Raw genomic sequence first — 22,688 nt, forward strand, 5'->3', positions numbered from 1 at the left:
CATGGCCCAAGCAGAGAGTCACCCTGTTTGAGTCTGGTCTGCTTGAGGTTTCTTCCTCAGAGGAAGGTTTTCCTTATCACTGTTGCTCTGGGTGTTAGTAAGGTTAGACCTTCTTGTGTGAAGCGCCTTGAGGCAACTCTGTTGTGATTTGGCGCTATATAAATGAAAATAAAATGAAATTGAAAATTGAAAATTTTCAATTAATATGTAGAACCAGGTAGACTCAGATTTCCAGCATTCAAATTATCCAACAATAGTCTTGAGGTCTGTAAAAGATTTAAATATCTTGGTAATTTTATAACCGATCAAATGAATGATGATGATCTGCACAGACAATGTTGTATACCATTTCATGCAAATTTAGTCTCTGTTCCACTCAAGTGAAATTGGCTCACTCTACACGGCCCATCTATGGTTAAATTACTATATATATATATATATATATATATATATATATATATATATATATATATATATATATATATATATATATATATATATATAGTCACTGTTGCAATTTCAAATCCCATTGTGAGCTACTCATGCTACTATTCCAGGCTGAGATTCCACTGGTTTAAATGTATGTATTTTTAAATGATTCTTTTATATACATTTTGGAGTTATTCTGTTTTTATATCATTTGTTTTCAATCTATCCGGTTTTATATGCTGTGTGTGTGTGTGTGTACTCAACAAAAATATAAACGCAACACTTTTGGTTTTGCTCCCATTTTGTATGAGATGAACTCAAAGATCTAAAACTTTTTCCACATACACAATATCACCATTTCCCTCAAATATTGTTCACAAACCAGTCTAAATCTGTGATAGTGAGCACTTCTCCTTTGCTGAGATAATCCATCCCACCTCACAGGTGTGCCATATCAAGATGCTGATTAGACACCATGATTAGTGCACAGGTGTGCCTTAGACTGTCCACAATAAAAGGCCACTCTGAAAGGTGCAGTTTTGTTTTACTGGGGGGGGGGGATACCAGTCAGTATCTGGTGTGACCACCATTTGCCTCATGCAGTGCAACACATCTCCTTCGCATCATTCGTGAAGAGAACACCTCTCCAACGTGCCAAACACCAGCGAATGTGAGCATTTGCCCACTCAAGTCGGTCACGACGATGAACTGGAGTCAGGTCGAGACCCCGATGAGGACGAGGAGCATGCAGATGAGCTTCCCTGAGACGGTTTCTGACAGTTTGTGCAGAAATTCTTTGGTTATGCAAACCGATTGTTTCAGCAGCTGTCCGAGTGGCTGGTCTCAGACGATCTTGGAGGTGAACATGCTGGATGTGGAGGTCCTGGGCTGGTGTGGTTACACGTGGTCTGCGGTTGTGAGGCTGGTTGGATGTACTGCCAAATTCTCTGAAACGACTTTGGAGACGGCTTATGGTAGAGACATGAACATTCAATACACGAGCAACAGCTCTGGTTGACATTCCTGCTGTCAGCATGCCAATTGCACGCTCCCTCAAATCTTGTGACATCTGTGGCATTGTGCTGTGTGATAAAACTGCACCTTTCAGAGTGGCCTTTTATTGTGGGCAGTCTAAGGCACACCTGTGCACTAATCATGGTGTCTAATCAGCATCTTGGTATGGCACACCTGTGAGGTGGGATGGATTATCTCAGCAAAGGAGAAGTGCTCACTATCACAGATTTAGACTGGTTTGTGAACAATATTTGAGGGAAATGGTGATATTGTGTATGTGGAAAAAGTTTTAGATCTTTGAGTTCATCTCATACAAAATGGGAGCAAAACCAAAAGTGTTGCGTTTATATTTTTGTATATATACACACACACACACACAGGGCACTGTTGCCTCACAGCAAGAAGGTCATGGGTTCAGTTCCCGCCTGTGGCCTTTCTGTGTGGAGTTTGCATGTTCTTCTCCCTGAGTTTACGTGGGTTTCCTCCGGGTGTTCTGTTTCCTCCCACATCCAAAGACATGCAGGTTAGGTGGATTGGAATCTTTAAATTGTCCATAGGTGTGAGAGTGAGTGTGAATGTGTTTGTTTGTCTGTTTGTGGCCCTGTGGGATGGGCTCCAGCCCCCCTCGACCCTTAAGTGGTCTAAGCGGGTGAAGATGAGTGTGTGTGTGTGTGTGTGTGTGTGTGTATACAGTGAGGAAAATAAGTATTTGAAAACCCTGCGATTTTGCAAGTTCTCCCACTTAGAAATCATGGAGGGGTCTGAAATTTTCATCTTAGGTGCATGTGTTGTGTGGGCCGCTGAAGAGGAGGTACTGCTGGCCCACCACCACCAGTCGGCGCCCTGCTTGGAGTGCGGGCTTCAAGCATGAGAAGGCGTCGAGACAGAGAGTGACAGCTGTCACTCGTTTACACCAGCTGTCACCAATCACCACCATCTCTACAAAAGCCGGATCATTACTCCACCTCCTCGCCGAGAAATCAACTACCGTCGAAGGTAATTCTCTGCAAGTTATATTTTCTGAAGACTAATTATTGTTCTGTGTGCAGCCGGATTCCTGAAATCAGTAGTAATTGGATTGGCGTGCAGTGAGAGTCTGCGACGTCTTCGCCTCTCACTCCATCCAAAGAGCAACTGTCAGGAGCTGCACGGGTGATTCTGTATCGGAGGTGGAGGTTTTCCCTCCGCGAAGATCTGTAGAAGAAGGATTACTGGGTGTGTGGATACACACTCACCATAACTGTTTTGTCATCTTCTGCCAGCAGTACCAGGGTCTGCAACCGAAGACGGTGACCACCTGGGGACTCAGGACTTGGCGGCTCCGGTGTTCTTCAGGCCGTTGGTGGTGGAAGCTGTGTGGGTCCCGGCTCTCCGATCGCCAGAGGTCTCCTATCTTCGAGCCTGCCCGCACGTCACCTTGTGTACAATTGGCATTATCTGTATCTGTATTTAGTTGTGCGATTCACAACATTAAATTGTTACTCTTTGTCTTATCCATTGTCCGTTCATTTGCGCCCCCTGTTGCGGGTCCGTGTTAGGACCCTCTCCCAACACCATGTCCACTGTGAGAGACATAATCTAAAAAAAAATATAAAATCCGGAAATCACAATGTATGAGTTTTTAAATCATTTATTTGTATGTTACTGCTACAAATAAATATTTGAACACCTGTGAAAATCATTGTTAATATTTGGTACAGTAGCCTTTGTTTGCAATTACAGAGGTCAAAAGTTTCCTGTAGTTTTTCACCAGGTTTGCACACACTGCAGCAGGGATTTTGGTCCACTCCTCCATGCAGATCTTCTCCAAATCTTTCAGGTTTGGAGTTTCAGCTCCCTCCAAAGATTTTCTATTGCGTTCAGGTCTGGAGATTAGCCAGGCCACTCCAGGACCTTGAAATGCTTTTTACAGAGCCCCTCCTTAGTTGCCCTGGCTGTGTGTTTGGGGTCATTGTCATGCTGGAAGACCCAGCCATGGCCCATCTTCAATGCTCTTACTGAGGGAAGGAGGTTGTTTGCCAAAATCCCGCAATACATGACCCCATCCATCCTCCCTTCAATACAGTGCAGTCGTCCTGTCCCCTTTGCAGAAGAGCACCCCCAGAGTATGATGTTTCCACCCCCATGCTTCACGGTTGGGATGGTTTTCTTGGGGTTGTTCTCATCCTCTAAACATGGTAAGTGGAGTTGATTCCAAAAAGCTCTATTCTGGTCTCATCTGACCACATGACCTTTTCCCATGCCTCCTCTGGATCATCCAGATGGTCACTGTTGAACTTCAAATGGGCCTGGACATGTGCTGGTTTGACCAGGGGGACCTTGCTGCCCTGCAGGATTTTAAACCACGACAGCATCATGTGTTACTAATGTAATCTTTGTGACTGTGGTCCCAGCTCTCTTCAGGTCATTGACCAGGTCCTCCTGTGTAGTTCTGAGCTTTCTCAGAATCATCCTTACCCCACAAAGTGAGATCTTGCATGGAATCCCAGACTGAGGGAGACTGACAGTCATCTTGTGTTTCTTCCACGTTCTAATAAATAATAACAGTTGTTGTCTTCTACCAAGCTGCTTGCCTGTTGTCCTGTAGTCCATCCCAGCCTTGTGCAGGTCTACAGTTTTGTCCCTGGTGTCCTTAGGCAGCTCTTTGGTCTTGGCTATGGTGGACAGGTTGGAGTGTGATTGTTTGAGTGTGTGAACAGGTGTCTTTTATACAGGTAACAAGTTTAAACAGGTGCAATTAATACAGGTAAAGAGTGCAGAATAAGAGGGCTTCTTAAAGAAAAATTAACAGGTCTGTGAGAGCCAGAATTCTTGCTGGTTGGTAGGGGGTCAAATACTTATTTGCAGCAGTAACATACTAATAAATTATTTAAAAAATCATACATTGTGATTTCCGGATTTTTTTTTTTTTTTTAGATTATGTCTCTGACAGTGGACATGCACCTAAGATGAAAATTTCAGACCCCTCCATGATTTCTAAGTGGGAGAACGTGCAAAATTGCAGGGTGTTCAAATACTTATTTTCCTCACTGCATATATATATGACACTAAATAATTGTGTTATAACAACTATTGCAGCTTATGTTTTGTTTTTTTTTCTGAAGAGTAACACCTTTTTTCAATCAAATTCATAGAAGCCAAAAAGTAGCTGTTCTTCAGTCTTGTTTGTTTATTTGATGTACACAGTTATGTGTACAGAGAGGCCTTCAGATGACTTTTGGGACCAGTTGTTGGATTGTTCCGGCTGACGCCAACATTAGATAATGTATTTTTATTTTGCTCCAAGGGATAGTACGACAGTTCTGATGTGAAGTGACATTTTGTAGGCGTCAAGCAGATCGTGACCTTTTAAAAACATATGTCTCACTCTTATCTGTTTCTAGTCAACTAAAAATATCTTCTCTAGCTGATCCATGTACATGTTGTTCATGTAACAGGTGAAAAGGTTAAGAAAAATGGTGCCAGTAAATGTTGAAGGGATTATTTTCAATACACGGAACCAGTGATGTGACCCAGATGTTCAGACTCCCTCAGAGGAACACAAAGTGACTCACACAGTCTCACACCTCAACAATGTTGCTGCACCTTACTTTAAAGTGGCACCATCTGCAGTCGTGGTTCAAAATGTACAGTTATGTAGAGCGAGGCCTTCAAATGACTTTTGGGACCAGCTGTTGGATTGTCTTGGCTGATGCCAACATTAAATAATGTATTTTTATTTTGCTTCGAGGGATAGTAAAATAACAGTTCTGATGCAGTGACATTTTGTAGGCGTTAAACAGAATGTGATCCCCCTCAGAGGAGCACATAGTGACTCACAAAGTCTCACAACCTCAACAATGTTGCTGCACATTTCTTCAAAGTGGCACCGCCTACAGTTGTGGTTCAAGACGGGGTTCGTTAAAGTTTATGGGCAGGGGTTTGTCTGCTCTGAAAATTAGAAGTGCAGATATTAAACAAAGCCAGACTGACTCACTTATTGATAATCAAATCAAATTAAAAAGACAACCCCACATTCCCCAAATGGACCAAAGAGAAAGTGAGAGAGCTAAAGAGAATTTTTGGTGAATAAACAAACAAACAACAACAAAATAAATCTTTTTGTACATCTTCAGTATGGGGGACTCCAATGGGAAAAGTAAAGGAGTCAGTGTTGGGCACAGTTCAGCTAATCAGCTAAGAGCCAACTATCAAAGCTAACTTTTTATGAACAGATTAGCTTTTCAGCTACGTTTGACAACCATTGTAGTTAGCTTCCGTTAAATGCAGTTCCTCATAATTTAAGTAAGCTAACATTGAAAAAAAAAATTGTTTTATGTTTATGTTTTTATGTTTCACACTGTTAATTTTTCTTTAAGAAGCCCTCTTATTCTGCACTCTTTACCTAGTTCACAATATTGCAGTGTGACACTGTCGGCCAGTTCATTACATCACCACTAAATTCACTATCTGGTATAAGATACGGATCCACTGAACCAACTGCTACACATCTATCACGATAATTAGCTTTATCTCGAGGATTCAAAGCCTCGTAATAACCGTACATTCTCTCCATTTTTCTATCACGCACCAGTCTCCTTGTAATCCAGAATGGAGACAGCACCTGTCCTGCAGCAAATCGGTCACGTGATTGAAAACCCTCTATAGAATATACAACCCCTGGCAAAAATTATGGAATCGCCGGCCTCGGAGGATGTACATTCAGTTGTTTAATTTTGTAGAAAAAAAGCAGATCACAGACATGACACAAAACTAAAGTCATTTCAAATGGCAACTTTCTGGCTTTAAGAAACATTATAAGAAATCAGGAAAAAAAATTGTGGCAGTCAGTAACGGTTACTTTTTTAGACCAAGCAGAGGGAAAAAAAATATGGACTCACTCAATTCTGAGGAAAAAATTATGGAATTATGAAAAACAAACGAACGCTCCAACACATCATGAGTATTTTGATGCACCACCTCTGGCTTTTATAACAGCTTGCAGTCTCTGAGGCATGGACTTAATGAGTGACAAACAGTACTCTTCATCAATCTGGCTCCAACTTTCTCTGATTGCTGTTGCCAGATCAGCTTTGCGGGTTGGAGCCTTGTCATGGACCATTTTCTTCAACTTACACCAAAGATTTTCAATTGGATTAAGATCCGGACTATCTGCAGGCCATGACATTGACCCTATGTGTCTTTTTGCAAGGAATATTTTCACAGTTTTTGCTCTATGGCAAGATGCATCATCATCTTGAAAAATGATTTCATCATCCCCAAACATCCTTTCAATTGATGGGATAAGAAAAGTGTCCAAAATATCAACGTAAACTTGTGCATTTATTGATGAAGTAATGACAGCCATCTCCCCAGTGCCTTTACCTGACATGCAGCCCCATATCATCAATGACTGTGGAAATTTACATGTTCTCTTCAGGCCATCTTTATAAATCTCATTGGAACGGCACCAAACAAAAGTTCCAGCATCATCACCTTGCCCAATGCAGATTTGAGATTCATCACTGAATATGACTTTCATCCAGTCATCCACAGTCCACGATTGCTTTTCCTTAGCCCATTGTAACCTTGTTTTTTTCTGTTTAGGTGTTAATGATGGCTTTCGTTTAGCTTTTCTGTATGTAAATCCCATTTCCTTTAGGCGGTTTCTTACAGTTTGGTCACAGACGTTGACTCCAGTTTCCTCCCATTTGTTCCTATTTGTTTTGTTGTGCATTTTCAATTTTTGAGACATATTGCTTTAAGTTTTCTGTCTTGATGCTTTGATGTCTTCCTTGGTCTACCAGTATGTTTGCCTTTAACAACATTCCCATGTTGTTTGTATTTGGTCCAGAGTTTAGACACAGCTGACTGTGAACAACCAACATCTTTTGCAGCATTGCGTGATGATTTACCCTCTTTTAAGAGTTTGATAATCCTCTCCTTTGTTTCAATTGACATCTCTCGTGTTGGAGCCATGATTCATGTCAGTCCACTTGGTGCAACAGCTCTCCAAGGTGTGATCACTCCTTTTTAGATGCAGACTAACGAGCAGATCTGATTTGATGCAGGTGTTAGTTTGGAGGATGAAAATTTACAGGGTGATTCCATAATTTATTCCTCAGAGTGAGTCTGTATTTTTTCCCTCTGCTTGGTCTAAAAAAGTAACTGTTACTGACTGCCACAATTATTTTTCTTGATTTCTTATAGTGTTTCTTAAAGCCAGAAATTTGCCATTTGAAATGACTTTAGTTTTGTGTCATGTCTGTGATCTGCTTTTTTTCTACAAAATTAAACAACTGAATGAACATCCTCCGAGGCCGGTGATTCCATAATTTTTGCCAGGGGTTGTATTCCAGTAAATAAGTCGTGTTCAGAATAATAGTAGTGCTATGTGACTAAAAAGATTAATCCAGGTTTTGGGTATATTTATTATTGTTACATGGGAAACAAGGTACCAGTAGATTCAGTAGATTCTCACAAATCCAACAAGGCCAAGCATTCATGATATGCACATTCTTAAGGCTATGAAATTGGGCTATTAGCAAAAAAAAAAACAAAAGTAGAAAAGGGGGTGTTCACAATAATAGCAGTGTGGCATTCAGTCAGTGAGTTCGTCAATTTTGTGGAACAAACAGGTGTGAATCAGGTGTCCCCTATTTAAGGATGAAGCTAGCACCTGTTGAACATGCTTTTCTCTTTGAAAGCCTTATACGCAGGTGCAAAACATTATAGGCTGTTATCACTCTACTGGTGGTTGGCTCTCACTGCGGTATTGTATCACTTCCTGTTCCGGAGCACAGCGGTGTTTTTCTGTATCTGTTAGCTGTTTAATCTGCGCAGTTAGATTGGTCTAGTTATCTAGATTACGATTTTCCCAGTGTAATCTTTACGTGCCTTAACTAAAGCACTCCTTCTGCTGAATCACCTCTAAATTATTTACACATTATTCACTTTGCGTGTTTTTAGGAATCCGCTAGCTTAGCGTAGCTACTAGCTCTTAGCCGATTTAGCATGGCGGCTTCTCCTGTCTCTCCCACACTTTTCTGCTCTGGGTGTGAAATGTTTAGTTATTCCTCGGCCTCCTTTAGCAGTAATGGTACTTGTAATAAGTGTAGCTTATTCGTAGCTTTGGAGGCCAGGCTGGGCGAATTGGAGACTCGGCTCCGCACCGTGGAAAATTCTACAGCTAGCAAGGCCCCTGTAGTCGGTGCGGACCAAGGTAGCTTAGCCGCCGTTAGTTCCCCCCTGGCAGATCCCGAGCAGCCGGGAAAGCAGGCTGACTGGGTGACTGTGAGGAGGAAGCGTAGCCCTAAACAGAAGCCCCGTGTACACCGCCAACCCGTTCACATCTCTAACCGTTTTTTCCCCCCTCGACGACACACCCGCCGAGGATCAAACTCTGGTTATTGGCGACTCTGTTTTGAGAAATGTGAAGTTAGCGACACCAGCAACCATAGTCAATTGTCTTCCGGGGGCCAGAGCAGGCGACATTGAAGGAAATTTGAAACTGCTGGCTAAGGCTAAGCGTAAATTTGGTAAGATTGTAATTCACGTCGGCAGTAATGACACCCGGTTACGCCAAACGGAGGTCACTAAAATTAACATTAAATCGGTGTGTAACTTTGCAAAAACAATGTCGGACTCTGTAGTTTTCTCTGGACCCCTCCCCAATCGGACCGGGAGTGACATGTTTAGCCGCATGTTCTCCTTGAATTGCTGGCTGTCTGAGTGGTGTCCAAAAAATGAGGTGGGCTTCATAGATAATTGGCAAAGCTTCTGGGGAAAACCTGGTCTTGTTAGGAGAGACGGCATCCATCCCACTTTGGATGGAGCAGCTCTCATTTCTAGAAATCTGGCCAATTTTCTTAAATCCTCCAAACCGTGACTATCCAGGGTTGGGACCAGGAAGCAGAGTTGTAGTCTTACACACCTCTCTGCAGCTTCTCTCCCCCTGCCATCCCCTCATTACCCCATCCCCGTAGAGACGGTGCCTGCTCCCAGACTACCAATAACCAGCAAAAATCTATTTAAGCATAAAAATTCAAAAAGAAAAAATAATATAGCACCTTCAACTGCACCACAGACTAAAACAGTTAAATGTGGTCTATTAAACATTAGGTCTCTCTCTTCTAAGTCCCTGTTGGTAAATGATATAATAATTGATCAACATATTGATTTATTCTGCCTAACAGAAACCTGGTTACAGCAGGATGAATATGTTAGTTTAAATGAGTCAACACCCCCGAGTCACACTAACTGTCAGAATGCTCGTAGCACGGGCCGGGGTGGAGGATTAGCAGCAATCTTCCATTCCAGCTTATTAATTAATCCAAAACCCAGACAGAGCTTTAATTCATTTGAAAGCTTGTCTCTTAGTCTTGTCCATCCAAATTGGAAGTCCCAAAAAACAGTTTTATTTGTTATTATCTATCGTCCACCTGGTCGTTACTGTGAGTTTCTCTGTGAATTTTCAGACCTTTTGTCTGACTTAGTGCTTAGCTCAGATAAGATAATTATAGTGGGCGATTTTAACATCCACACAGATGCTGAGAATGACAGCCTCAACACTGCATTTAATCTATTATTAGACTCTATTGGCTTTGCTCAAAAAGTAAATGAGTCCACCCACCACTTTAATCATATCTTAGATCTTGTTCTGACTTATGGTATGGAAATAGAAGACTTAACAGTATTCCCTGAAAACTCCCTTCTGTCTGATCATTTCTTAATAACATTTACATTTACTCTGATGGACTACCCAGCAGTGGGGAATAAGTTTCATTACACTAGAAGTCTTTCAGAAAGCGCTGTAACTAGGTTTAAGGATATGATTCCTTCTTTATGTTCTCTAATGCCATATACCAACACAGTGCAGAGTAGCTACCTAAACTCTGTAAGGGAGATAGAGTATCTCGTCAATAGTTTTACATCCTCATTGAAGACAACTTTGGATGCTGTAGCTCCTCTGAAAAAGAGAGCTTTAAATCAGAAGTGTCTGACTCCGTGGTATAACTCACAAACTCGTAGCTTAAAGCAGATAACCCGTAAGTTGGAGAGGAAATGGCGTCTCACTAATTTAGAAGATCTTCACTTAGCCTGGAAAAAGAGTCTGTTGCTCTATAAAAAAGCCCTCCGTAAAGCTAGGACATCTTTCTACTCATCACTAATTGAAGAAAATAAGAACAACCCCAGGTTTCTTTTCAGCACTGTAGCCAGGCTGACAAAGAGTCAGAGCTCTATTGAGCTGAGTATTCCATTAACTTTAACTAGTAATGACTTCATGACTTTCTTTGCTAACAAAATTTTAACTATTAGAGATAAAATTACTCATAACCATCCCAAAGACGTATCGTTATCTTTGGCTGCTTTCAGTGATGCCGGTATTTGGTTAGACTCTTTCTCTCCGATTGTTCTGTCTGAGTTATTCTCATTAGTTACTTCATCCAAACCATCAACATGTTTATTAGACCCCATTCCTACCAGGCTGCTCAAGGAAGCCCTACCATTATTTAATGCTTCGATCTTAAATATGATCAATCTATCTTTGTTAGTTGGCTATGTACCACAGGCTTTTAAGGTGGCAGTAATTAAACCATTACTTAAAAAGCCATCACTTGACCCAGCTATCTTAGCTAATTATAGGCCAATCTCCAACCTTCCTTTTCTCTCAAAAATTCTTGAAAGGGTAGTTGTAAAACAGCTAACTGATCATCTGCAGAGGAATGGTCTATTTGAAGAGTTTCAGTCAGGTTTTAGAATTCATCATAGTACAGAAACAGCATTAGTGAAGGTTACAAATGATCTTCTTATGGCCTCAGACAGTGGACTCATCTCTGTGCTTGTTCTGTTAGACCTCAGTGCTGCTTTTGATACTGTTGACCATAAAATTTTATTACAGAGATTAGAGCATGCCATAGGTATTAAAGGCACTGCGCTGCGGTGGTTTGAATCATATTTGTCTAATAGATTACAATTTGTTCATGTAAATGGGGAATCTTCTTCACAGACTAAAGTTAATTATGGAGTTCCACAAGGTTCTGTGCTAGGACCAATTTTATTCACTTTATACATGCTTCCCTTAGGCAGTATTATTAGACGGTATTGCTTAAATTTTCATTGTTACGCAGATGATACCCAGCTTTATCTATCCATGAAGCCAGAGGACACACACCAATTAGCTAAACTGCAGGATTGTCTTACAGACATAAAGACATGGATGACCTCTAATTTCCTGCTTTTAAACTCAGATAAAACTGAAGTTATTGTACTTGGCCCCACAAATCTTAGAAACATGGTGTCTAACCAGATCCTTACTCTGGATGGCATTACCCTGACCTCTAGTAATACTGTGAGAAATCTTGGAGTCATTTTTGATCAGGATATGTCATTCAAAGCGCATATTAAACAAATATGTAGGACTGCCTTTTTGCATTTACGCAATATCTCTAAAATCAGAAAGGTCTTGTCTCAGAGTGATGCTGAAAAACTAATTCATGCATTTATTTCCTCTAGGCTGGACTATTGTAATTCATTATTATCAGGTTGTCCTAAAAGTTCCCTAAAAAGCCTTCAGTTAATTCAAAATGCTGCAGCTAGAGTACTGACGGGGACTAGAAGGAGAGAGCATATCTCACCCATATTGGCCTCTCTTCATTGGCTTCCTGTTAATTCTAGAATAGAATTTAAAATTCTTCTTCTTACTTATAAGGTTTTGAATAATCAGGTCCCATCTTATCTTAGGGACCTCGTAGTACCATATCACCCCAATAGAGCGCTTCGCTCTCAGACTGCAGGCTTACTTGTAGTTCCTAGGGTTTGTAAGAGTAGAATGGGAGGCAGAGCCTTCAGCTTTCAGGCTCCTCTCCTGTGGAACCAGCTCCCAATTCAGATCAGGGAGACAGACACCCTCTCTACTTTTAAGATTAGGCTTAAAACTTTCCTTTTTGCTAAAGCTTATAGTTAGGGCTGGATCAGGTGACCCTGAACCATCCCTTAGTTATGCTGCTATAGACGTAGACTGCTGGGGGGTTCCCATGATGCACTGTTTCTTTCTCTTTTTGCTCTGTATGCACCACTCTGCATTTAATCATTAGTGATCGATCTCTGCTCCCCTCCACAGCATGTCTTTTTCCTGGTTCTCTCCCTCAGCCCCAACCAGTCCCAGCAGAAGACTGCCCCTCCCTGAGCCTGGTTCTGCTGGAGGTTTCTTCCTGTTAAAAGGGAGTTTTTCCTTCCCACTGTAGCCAAGTGCTTGCTCACAGGGGGTCGTTTTGACCGTTGGGGTTTTACATAATTATTGTATGGCCTTGCCTTACAATATAAAGCGCCTTGGGGCAACTGTTTGTTGTGATTTGGCGCTATATAAAAAAATTGATTGATTGATTGATCTACAGTGATCTCCAATGCTTTAAAATGGACAAAAAAAACAAAAAACAAAACAGAGACGCGTGGAAGAAAATGGAAAACAACCATCAAAATGGATAGAAGAATAACCAGAATGGCAAAGGCTCACCCATTGATCAGCTCCAGGATGATCAAAGACAGTCTGGAGTTACCTGTAAGTGCTGTGACAGTTAGAAGACACCTGTGTGAAGCTAATTTATTTGCAAGAATCCCCCGCAAAGTCCCTCTGTTAAATAAAAGACATGTGCAGAAGAGGTTACAATTTGCCAAAGAACACATCAACTGGCCTAAAGAGAAATGGAGGAATATTTTGTGGACTGATGAGAGTAAAATTGTTCTTTTTGGGTCCAAGGGCTGCAGACAGTTTGTAAGACAACCCCCAAACTCTGAATTCAAGCCACAGTTCACAGTGAAGACAGTGAAGCATGGTGGTGCAAGCATCATGATATGGGCATGTTTCTCCTACTATGGTGTTGGGCCTATATATCACATACCAGGTATCATGGATCAGTTTGGATATGTCAAAATACTGGAAGAGGTCATGTTTGCCTTATGCTGAAGAGGACATGCCCTTGAAATGGGTGTTTCAACATGACAGTGACCCCAAGCACACTAGTAAATGAGCAAAATCTTGGTTCCAAACCAACAAAATTAATGCCTCGCAGATGTGAAGAAATTATGAAAAACTGTGGTTATACAACTAAATACTAGTTTAGTGATTCACAGGATTGCTAAAAAAGCAGTTTGAACATAATAGTTTTGAGTTTGTAGCGTCAACAGCAGATGCTACTATTATTGTGAACACCCCCTTTTCTACTTTTTTTTACTAATAGCCCAATTTCATAGCCTTAAGAGTGTGCATATCATGAATGCTTGAGCTTGTTGGATTTGTGAGAATCTACTGAATCTACTGGTACCTTGTTTCCCATGTAACAAAAAGAAATATACTCAAAACCTGGATTAATCTTTTTAGTCACATAGCACTACTACAGTATTATTCTGAACACTACTGTATGTCTGTATATTGTAATCCTCTGAAATTGGGGCTGTCAGATGGAACAGTGTCATCCCAGGTAAGAAGTGAAATGAAATGGGAGATATCGCTCATCACAGAGCAGAAACAATGAATGTGAATGTTCTGCCGATTAGTACCCTCTTGAATGTGATTCATGACTGCTGTCTCAACCATGTGGGGGAATAAGGCACCCATTGTTTATTACAAAACAAAACTGTAAACAGCTTTAGTTACTGCCCCCATCAACCTCTGTAAACATGGCGAATCTTCCCAAATATTTCCATTCTTGCGCACATTAGCTGTGAATGACTGCAGAACTAGACCAGAGCACACAAGATCAAACGATGACGCCACTTTTTTGCCGTCATTGCTGTAAACACAAAGACTGTGGGCAAAGTTTCTCTTCTTGCAAACCCATGTAACCCGTGTGCAAACAAACCACAGTTTCTGCGTAGCTTACTTTCCGTTTCTCTTCAGGAAACACAGCCACCGGCTCTCTCATGCAAATGAGCTGCGTGAACTGTGCCGTGCCGGTACAGGGTGCAAGTGCTTTCCAAGCTGGTGGAAAAATGTGTGTAATTGTAAATGTCAACTGTCTATATCTCCCGTGTACAGTCATACAGCCCTCAGAACACCTTCGCTTACAGATAAAGGCGGTTAAGAAGTTGAGAGAAGCTCTTTAATGTTTGCTGAAATGACACCAGGCACAAAACACTCACTGTTAGTCTCAAAAGGTAGGTATAGTCCATGTGAAGTCAACACTGACTTAGAATATACATGTGTCATTCTCATTTTTGTCCAATTCTATTTCTAGGGTTTGAACAGAACTGCAGACCTGAGAAGCTCTGCCACATTTCAGGGTCAAGGTCTGAGAACCAGAACCATCGGAAAGCATTCTGCTTCAGGAACCGCCTGATGTTTTGCTTCAAGGTAAATACGATCAGTGGACTTTGCACTCCATATTGTGTCTCTTTCCATTTCTGTGAAACTAATTTTAATATTGTAAATGGGATCATAAAGGCTTTACGTGAAATAAATAAAAAGCACAATGGAGCACACAGCTTCACTGTTGATGTGCCTTATCAGAAGTTAACTCTGCACATGAATGACATATAGAGAAGAGCTCTTTCTACTCCACCAGCACCAAGTACAACAAGAACATAGATCGGTTTTATTCCAACACTGGCAATAACTGGAAAATAAACAAAGTAGACTGTTCAAGTCCATTGTGACTCACTGCTGGTTGTTTGTCTGTTTTTGACAACAGGAACGACGAAGGATGAAGCAAAGAGAAACACCTGTGCAGTCTGTCACTAACGCGACAGAAGGTCAACTCAGAGAACTGGCATCAAAGTGGTTCATCGAGACTCAAGCACCGCTCATTACCCACAATGGCTTCTTCCCATCTTGGTTCCTGGGCTTCATCTCTAGAGTGTGAGTGTTTTTATTGTATTTATTTGTAAATAGTTGGATATCCACGTGTAAGTTCCTGTATACAACATATACTCACTTACCTTATAAGATGAGATGGAAAGGATGTGTTGCATGTTTATTAGAGGTTTAATCATTTGTCATATCATAAGACATTTATGGAGATGAACTGAAAACAATTCTGCCACAAGTTTAATTAAAAAGAATGAAAGAAAAAAAGATATGACTGTAGTGATTTTTCATTTTAAAATAGGTAATAATTTTAATGTGCTTACAATGTCTTAAAAATAAGGAAAAGCTACTATATAGCTAACATTTTTAAAGTAAATCCAGCTAAGTAAAATGTTTGAATGTTTTTTAATTACATATACTTTATTTGCCTATAACATATCAAAAAAAGTGAAAGGTTGCTATGCAGCTTATATTTATGAATACATATGAATTGGGAAATATGTAATGATTTTTATTTTTCAAGTAAATAATGCATTTAATGTGCTGACAATGTATAAAAATAACAAAACACCGCTATATAGGTTATATTTATAATTAAAGTTTATTAAAATGTGCATTTTTTTAATTTTTAAAATAAACCTTTAAAATATGTATAATCATATGAGGTGATTTCCTAAGGTTTATAATATTGTCTCATATTTAATCAAGTGTTTGTCATCATTCTCTTAGGTTTTTTTATGCAGTTTGTAATTGAACTTTTTTTAATCACATTTGTGTTTGACTGAAATCAAAATGTTTGGACCTTGTTTTTCAGTTGACTCGCTGATATGAGTTTTTTTTAAACAATATATTATGAAAATTTTATTTTGCATAAAACATTAGCATATTACTGTACATGATTAATTAAATTATTAATTAATAACCCCTTTTTTAATATGAGCAGTAAGTTACTCAACATTGAGTTGTTTTACACTTAATTATCACAGTGAACAGCTCAGTGATATTTGAGCTGTACAGGTTTGTTAAGACTGAACTCAACCAAAATGTACCACTTGTCGTTATTTTGTGGTATTATCTAAACTTATGTCAACACCGTTAAATGTGGAAATTAAAAAGTTTGAACAGTGATTTGAAGTGCGCATATTTACCTTTTTGACATTTTTTTTTTTTTTTGTAGATTTCTGTGTTGTTATTGTGCTAAAAAACTTTTTAAATATATTCTTGATTACTTATCAGGGATGCTGAAGAAATCCTCAGAGAGAAGGAGCTGGGCACTTTCTTGATCCGTCTCAGCGATAAGGCCATTGGATACATACTCTCCTACAAGTGAGTAGTTTTACTCCAATAGATGTGGTAGTGAAAATTATTTTTGTACCTGGAAATTAGTGCCAATATATAACACTAATACCAATCCAATCTCACGGCAGTTGTAATACCAGCTACAACAAAGTATCCATGTTCTTAAAAGTTCATTCTGCCAATTGCGGGAAATTAGCTCTTTATTTAGAACTTACAATGTTAAGGTTAGTTTCTTTGGGCAATTTCCACAAATCAGAAATGACATTGAAATGTGTTTTAAAATTTGAAGCACTGAACTTTTGATAAGCCAAATCCACTGGATGCAGTAAAATCTCAAATTTCAGCTCAATATATGCAACTGTTTTTGAAATACAGCACATCAAAATTTTGTTCTTGGGATGGGGGGGTTGCAATGCATTTTCATCCAATTTTGAACTTCTATTGGTTCACCTTTTGCATGTAGCTGTTTGAACTTTAATTTCTTGGGCTGACATTCCTAAGAGACTCCTAAGAGTCTGATCATTTCATCAGATTCCATGTAACTTCAACTGCGATGTCACAACGTGGCACTGAAAATTGCCGAAAACAATAAAACATTAAAAAAAGGCATTATCTTTTACCAGCAACTGTTTCTAAACCAGGCAAAGATGTGAAATTAGCCAGGCTAGATAAAGATGTGAAATTTGGTTTCTAAACGGTTAAACTTTCTGCTTATAGCTTTTGTTTGTTATAGTTGTTATAAATTAATATTTGCTGAGAGCAAATTTTTAGATTTTTGCAAAAAAAAAAAAAAAAAAAAAAAAGAAAGAAAAAAAAAAAAGCCATTTTTCAAAATCTGTTGACATGTTGACATTAATTCATCCCTGAAATTTTTACCATGTATTCCTACACATGCCAAGACTGGGAGCATGCAGTGGTGCTGCCACATCCACCACACCTGGACCTGCCTTGGGTCCTGGATGGCAACCACACAGGCAGACAACCAATGAATTTACATCTGAATATAATCTGAACAAAAGTCAGTGTTCATGTTCAACTCCCTTACATTTTTTTTCCAAGAATGCGTCTTTTTAATTTCTGAGAAGATTAAAATTGTGGCATTTGCCAATTTTTAAGATTTTACTTTTGCATTTAAGTCAGTATGCTGGTGAAACAGTGACTTCTATTTTTTATGTTTCTTGACCATTGAAGTGACACTGAATTTGATGAAATGATCAGATTATATGACGAAAGTTCACAAAAGAAGCTAAATTTCAAACTTTTACAGACAGAAGCTGTAAAGCAAGAGTAGTTCAAAGTTGGACAAAAATTTATTTGCAAACTGCATTAGCAAAGAAAAAAAAAAAAAAAAGCAAACATAAAATTTTGATGTGCTGCTTTTATTTACTTATTTTTAAAATTGCAGTCAACCTAAAATGTGGGATTTGCAGGCTGTTTTTTTTTGGCCTGGGACAAAATTTGCTGTTCATTTATTGATTTATTGGTATGTTTTTTTTGTTTTTGTTTTTTCTGTTACAGAGGTAGGAATCGGTGTCGACACTTTGTGATTAACCAAAGCAAATCAGGACAGTTCGTAGTCTGTGGAGAAAGTGAAGGCCACAGCACAGTCTCTGATCTAATAGAACACTACAAGATGAACCCCATTGAGCCATTTGGGGAGTATCTGACATCTCCATGTTCTGAGGTGAGACAAAACTTATTGCTGCTGTAACTTCTTTACATAGTGTCAATGAAAGGCTAAAGATATAAATGTTTTGTTTATCCAGATGCTGAATGAAGACCTTTATGATGTCATTCAGGTTAGTCCAAGAGAAAAGTCTGCTTCTGCTATCAGAAAGCAACAGATCAACTCCTCGAATCAACTGCCTACACGACCGCCAAGGGCCAGCAGGACACTCCAGGTACGTTTCATGTTTTACGGCTTATTCTAATTAGTACGTTATCCTGGAATAACATCTCCGAACCAGAGTTTAACAAGGTGGCTTGTTTTGCAGGACATCCCACCTCTACCCCAGAGGAGCAAACATCTAGAGGTCGGTTCCCCAAATGATCGCAAACCTGAGCAGGGTGGCGTCATGTACACTGAGCTGCAGAAAAAGCTACACAGGGAGCTGACACACATTTGTCAGAACAGCTCATCTGAGCAATACTCAGCCACATCTGGGAGGGAGAAGATGCAGGATCAGTCCATCAACAGGTGTAGTCCTATTCCTGCTGAAAATTGTGTCTACTCTTTGCTACTGGACAACAAGACCAGGTCTCTTCCTCTCCTGGACAGCAGCTGTGATGGAGCTCAGTCTTACAGGCTGAGTGCAACCTCACTCACCCCACTACAACGCTCCCCCATGCCCCTCAGACAAGCCACTAGCTACAACCCACTGCCTCAGAATCCAAACTCGCACTGCAGGCCAAACAGCAACATCCTGGACTACAGGTCTAAGGAAGCTGTCTATCACCTCGCTGGCAGACCTGGGAGCCCTCATGCTGTCACGGATTATAGATTTATGATATCTGAAGAAGATACAACATACGCAGAGGTCTCCCCTGAATTCCTGTCATGCCACTTCCACTATGAAAACACATACGAACAGATTCCTGGACACGAGGACATGGATCAGTCTAAATGCAGCAGCAACACCTATGAGTCTCTGGATGACCACAGACACAAGCCTCATCTTTTAAACCTGAGGCTGAAGGTGGGTAAAGCTGCTACAATGCTTTGATCTCAGTAGCAAGTCTTTGAACATGTTGAAAGTGTTCATTAATGAAATCTCCTCCACTTCCCACAGAATAACAAATGCAAATGGCTGTTCCCCGAGGCTAAGAGGAAATGATGCATGTCCAGGCTGCAAAGAACTTTTTAAAATTTAATTTACCACTTATACTAACACTATTACTGCCTAATTTATATTATAAAAAGTATGATTATTGTCACTGTTATTATTAGTATTATTGTTGTCATGTGCTACCCTGCATTGTATTTATGTATTCTGCATATCTCCGCTTATTGTGTTTATTATAAGCAGACAGTGTCTTCAGGTTTGTTTTTTGCTGAGCAATGTACTGAATTAAAGACAAAATTGATACAAACATTAAGCAAAATTTGTCATTATTCAGATTTTTTTGTGGTCTCTAGTTACAGAGCCATATGTTGTGTGTTTTTATATCAGTAATACCACACGGGGCATTAAGTCCGTAAGGGCTACAGCAGTATGAAATTTGACCCCAGTGACCTTGACCTTCATCGAAATGTTTGACCTCTGCCTGACCTTGCCAGAGCCATTCTGGAGTCCACCTACATATATGCCACATTTGGTCCAAATCGGGTTGAAAATCCAGTTTCTTCACCTTGATCTTTGGCTAATGGCAATTTCATGGTCAACCTTCACTGATGTACTAAATGTGCTGGGAATCAGCAAAAGGACCTAGGAGTAGGCCAACAAACAGATAGGCTGACATGATATTGACCCCAGTGACTGTCCTTTGGCAAAGTTTACCTTGCTGGGTAATTCTAGAACCTTCCTCTATATGTGTACCAAGTTTGGTGTAAAGTGGAATTAAAAAAACAAAAAACAACAACAAAAAGCCTTCAGCACAAGTGACCATGACCCTTAGATTAGATTAGATACGATACAACTTTATTGATCTTTTGGGAAGACTCCCTCAGGGAAATTGAGGTTCCAGCAACACTGTATAGCAGCACACAGGGTCAGAAGCACACAGAGACTCAAAAGTGGAAAAAAAAAAGAAAATCAGTTTCCAAATATAACTACAAACACACAATATAAATACCAGACATGCTGATCAATACTAGTTTACTGGCTACTGTTCCTCTCCTTCTCTGGGTGGGACTGTAATTTTCTCGACCCCCCAGAATTTTAAAGATGCTGGAGAGCCATGACCAGCCTGTTTATAATGCCTCGCCATGGCATAAATTAGATCCTGAGTACGGATTGCTGTTTTATGTTCAGCTATCCATAATTTGATTTGACATTTTGTTTAGCCAATATATGCCAATCCACAAGGACATTTTAGAAGGTATACTACATGTGTAGTGTTACAGTTGATAAAAGAAGAAATGGAATATTGCTTACCAGTATGGGGATGAGATGAGAGAAGCATTTCGCACTGGTGGAAATAGAACATTGTGCACAATTACTGCATCTAAAGAAACCTTTCGGTGGGCTGGAGAGCCAAGTAGGTGAGACAGGAGTGGTCATATCTGAATGAACCAGTCGATCACGAATATTATGGGCACGTCTGAATATAAATTTGGGCAGCTCAGCACAGATGTCTTTAACTGTCGGATCACTCTTAAGAACGTGACAATATTTGTAAATTGTGTTTTTTATTCTTCCCGCCAGTGCAGTATAGCAGGTAGAAAAAAACAATTTAGATGTTGAAGAAGATTTAGATTTCTTCTTAAGTAAAGAGGCACGATCAATATTTAGAGCTCTGTCTCATGCTTTGATGATATCAGTTTTGTCATAACCACGTTGTTCAAACCGATGTGTTAAAAGGGCTGCTTTTGACATAAAATCAGTAATAATACTACAGTTTCTTCTAACTCGCAAAAACTGACCCACTGGTATATTACGAACTAAATGAGGCGGATGTTTACTGTCTACTCTCAATAAAGTGTTTCTACTGAGGGGTAAATAGTAGATTGCAAGGAATTATTACCATCCTTATAAACAGTGAGATCTAAAAAGTCAATGGAGTGAAAATTATAATTCATAGTGAAAAAAGTATAATCTGTAGTGGAATTAATATAATTCAGAAATTGATGTAACTCATCAAATGTGCCCCTCCAAATTAAGAGCACATCATCAATATACCTACGCCATAATGATATTTTTGAGTGAAAAGGGTTATTTTCAATACTGAAGACGTGTTTCTCTTCCCAAAAACCCATCACCAAACAGGCGTACGATGGAGCAAAAACACTCCCCACAACAGTCCCCTGTAGTTGTAAATAATATTTACCAGAAAATTTGAGAAAATTATTAGATAAAACGACCAGGACTCTGATGAAGATGTGATTTGCACATAGAAACGTCTTTTTCCATGTCTTTAGCACCTTAATAAATTTTTCAGCACCTGCTTCTGTGTTGCACCAGCTGTTTTCCATTTCTACAAGTCAGTCCCACCTGGTTGCACCAGATTTTTGTACTATACAGAAGCACGGATAACTCTCCTTTTTTTGTTTCAACATTAAAGTCAAGATGTCAAGCTTTGAACTGACTAATGCAAGTACTACTGCACGTTCCCAAACTCTTGTCTTTTACTGATGAGCAAGGTGCTGAAATTTTTTGCCTCACTCCTTATTTAAGGATATTTAAATCTTCAGAGTCCAATATACTGTCCTTGTCTAAAGAATTAGAAGATCTGAAGAAGTCTGAATCCAGATTTTTGTGGCATTCTATAACTTTGAATATTGGAGAAATAAGCGCATTCCGCGTCGTTTGCGCATCAATAAAAGTCCGTCATTTGGGTTGAATGATGAACTCTTCATGTTGAAATGGGAGCAAATTTTAAATAAATGACAGCTTTAGACAGCTGCATTTGAAATATTTTTTTTCTAAATCTAACAATGAGTTTAATAATAAAAGGGATTTGGATTCTAATATTAGTGAGTCTCTAAGAGAAGTTACTCCTTTTAAAAAGAAATCAAGTTTTTTGCCATCTTCAAATTTAAATCCTACTATATAGTGACTGTTAGCCAGGTAGTTGAGCGGGAACTTGCTAAATCAGGGGCTTTATGTCCATCTAAAAATAAGAATATGACAAAGAGTGAATTGGATGTATTACAATCTTTGGGATCCAGACGGGATATCATCATTTGCCCTGCCGATAAGGGGGGTGCTGCTGTTGTCATGGGGTTGGAGAAGTATGAAAATGGTATACTGAAACTGTTGAATAATGCTAAACACTATCAACTTTTATCTTCCAATCCCACCTCTAATATTAATAGTATGATTCATGAATTTATTGACTCATCTCATAAGAAGGGCTGGATAACAGAAAAAGAGACAGCTTTCCTTTTAAGTGAATACCCTCGTCCAGTATTTTATGGTGTACCCAAAATTCACAAACGATTGGATGATCCTCCGTTACGGCCCATTTTTTCTGGAATAGGGAGTCTTACTGAGCCACTTTCACA

At 39.6% G+C, this 22,688-nt stretch overlaps 1 protein-coding gene across 1 annotated transcript; it reads left to right on the forward strand.

Moving 5' to 3' along the window:
* Positions 1-14,423: 14,423 nt before the first annotated feature.
* Positions 14,424-19,523, forward strand: LOC117515110 (SH2 domain-containing protein 7-like). Its single transcript, XM_034175617.1, has 8 exons — positions 14,424-14,577; positions 14,658-14,773; positions 15,111-15,277; positions 16,463-16,552; positions 18,044-18,209; positions 18,292-18,426; positions 18,520-19,221; positions 19,315-19,523. The coding sequence occupies exons 1-8, from the start codon at positions 14,526-14,528 to the stop codon at positions 19,357-19,359; spliced, it is 1,473 nt and encodes a 490-aa protein (XP_034031508.1). The 5' UTR covers positions 14,424-14,525; the 3' UTR covers positions 19,360-19,523.
* The last annotated feature ends 3,165 nt before the right edge of the window (positions 19,524-22,688 follow it).

This window comes from Thalassophryne amazonica, chromosome 8 (genome assembly GCF_902500255.1).
Source record: "Thalassophryne amazonica chromosome 8, fThaAma1.1, whole genome shotgun sequence".
NCBI classification, from domain to species: Eukaryota; Metazoa; Chordata; class Actinopteri; order Batrachoidiformes; family Batrachoididae; genus Thalassophryne; species Thalassophryne amazonica.

Excerpts from the sequence above, each read along its gene's own strand:
- LOC117515110 (XM_034175617.1), top strand. The coding sequence starts at position 14,526 with ATGTTTGCTGAAATGACACCAGGCACAAAACACTCACTGTTAGTCTCA. Across the intron at positions 16,553-18,043 it reads GGATACATACTCTCCTACAA|AGGTAGGAATCGGTGTCGAC; the intron begins GTGAGTAGTTTT and ends TTTCTGTTACAG. Across the intron at positions 19,222-19,314 it reads TTTTAAACCTGAGGCTGAAG|AATAACAAATGCAAATGGCT; the intron begins GTGGGTAAAGCT and ends CACTTCCCACAG.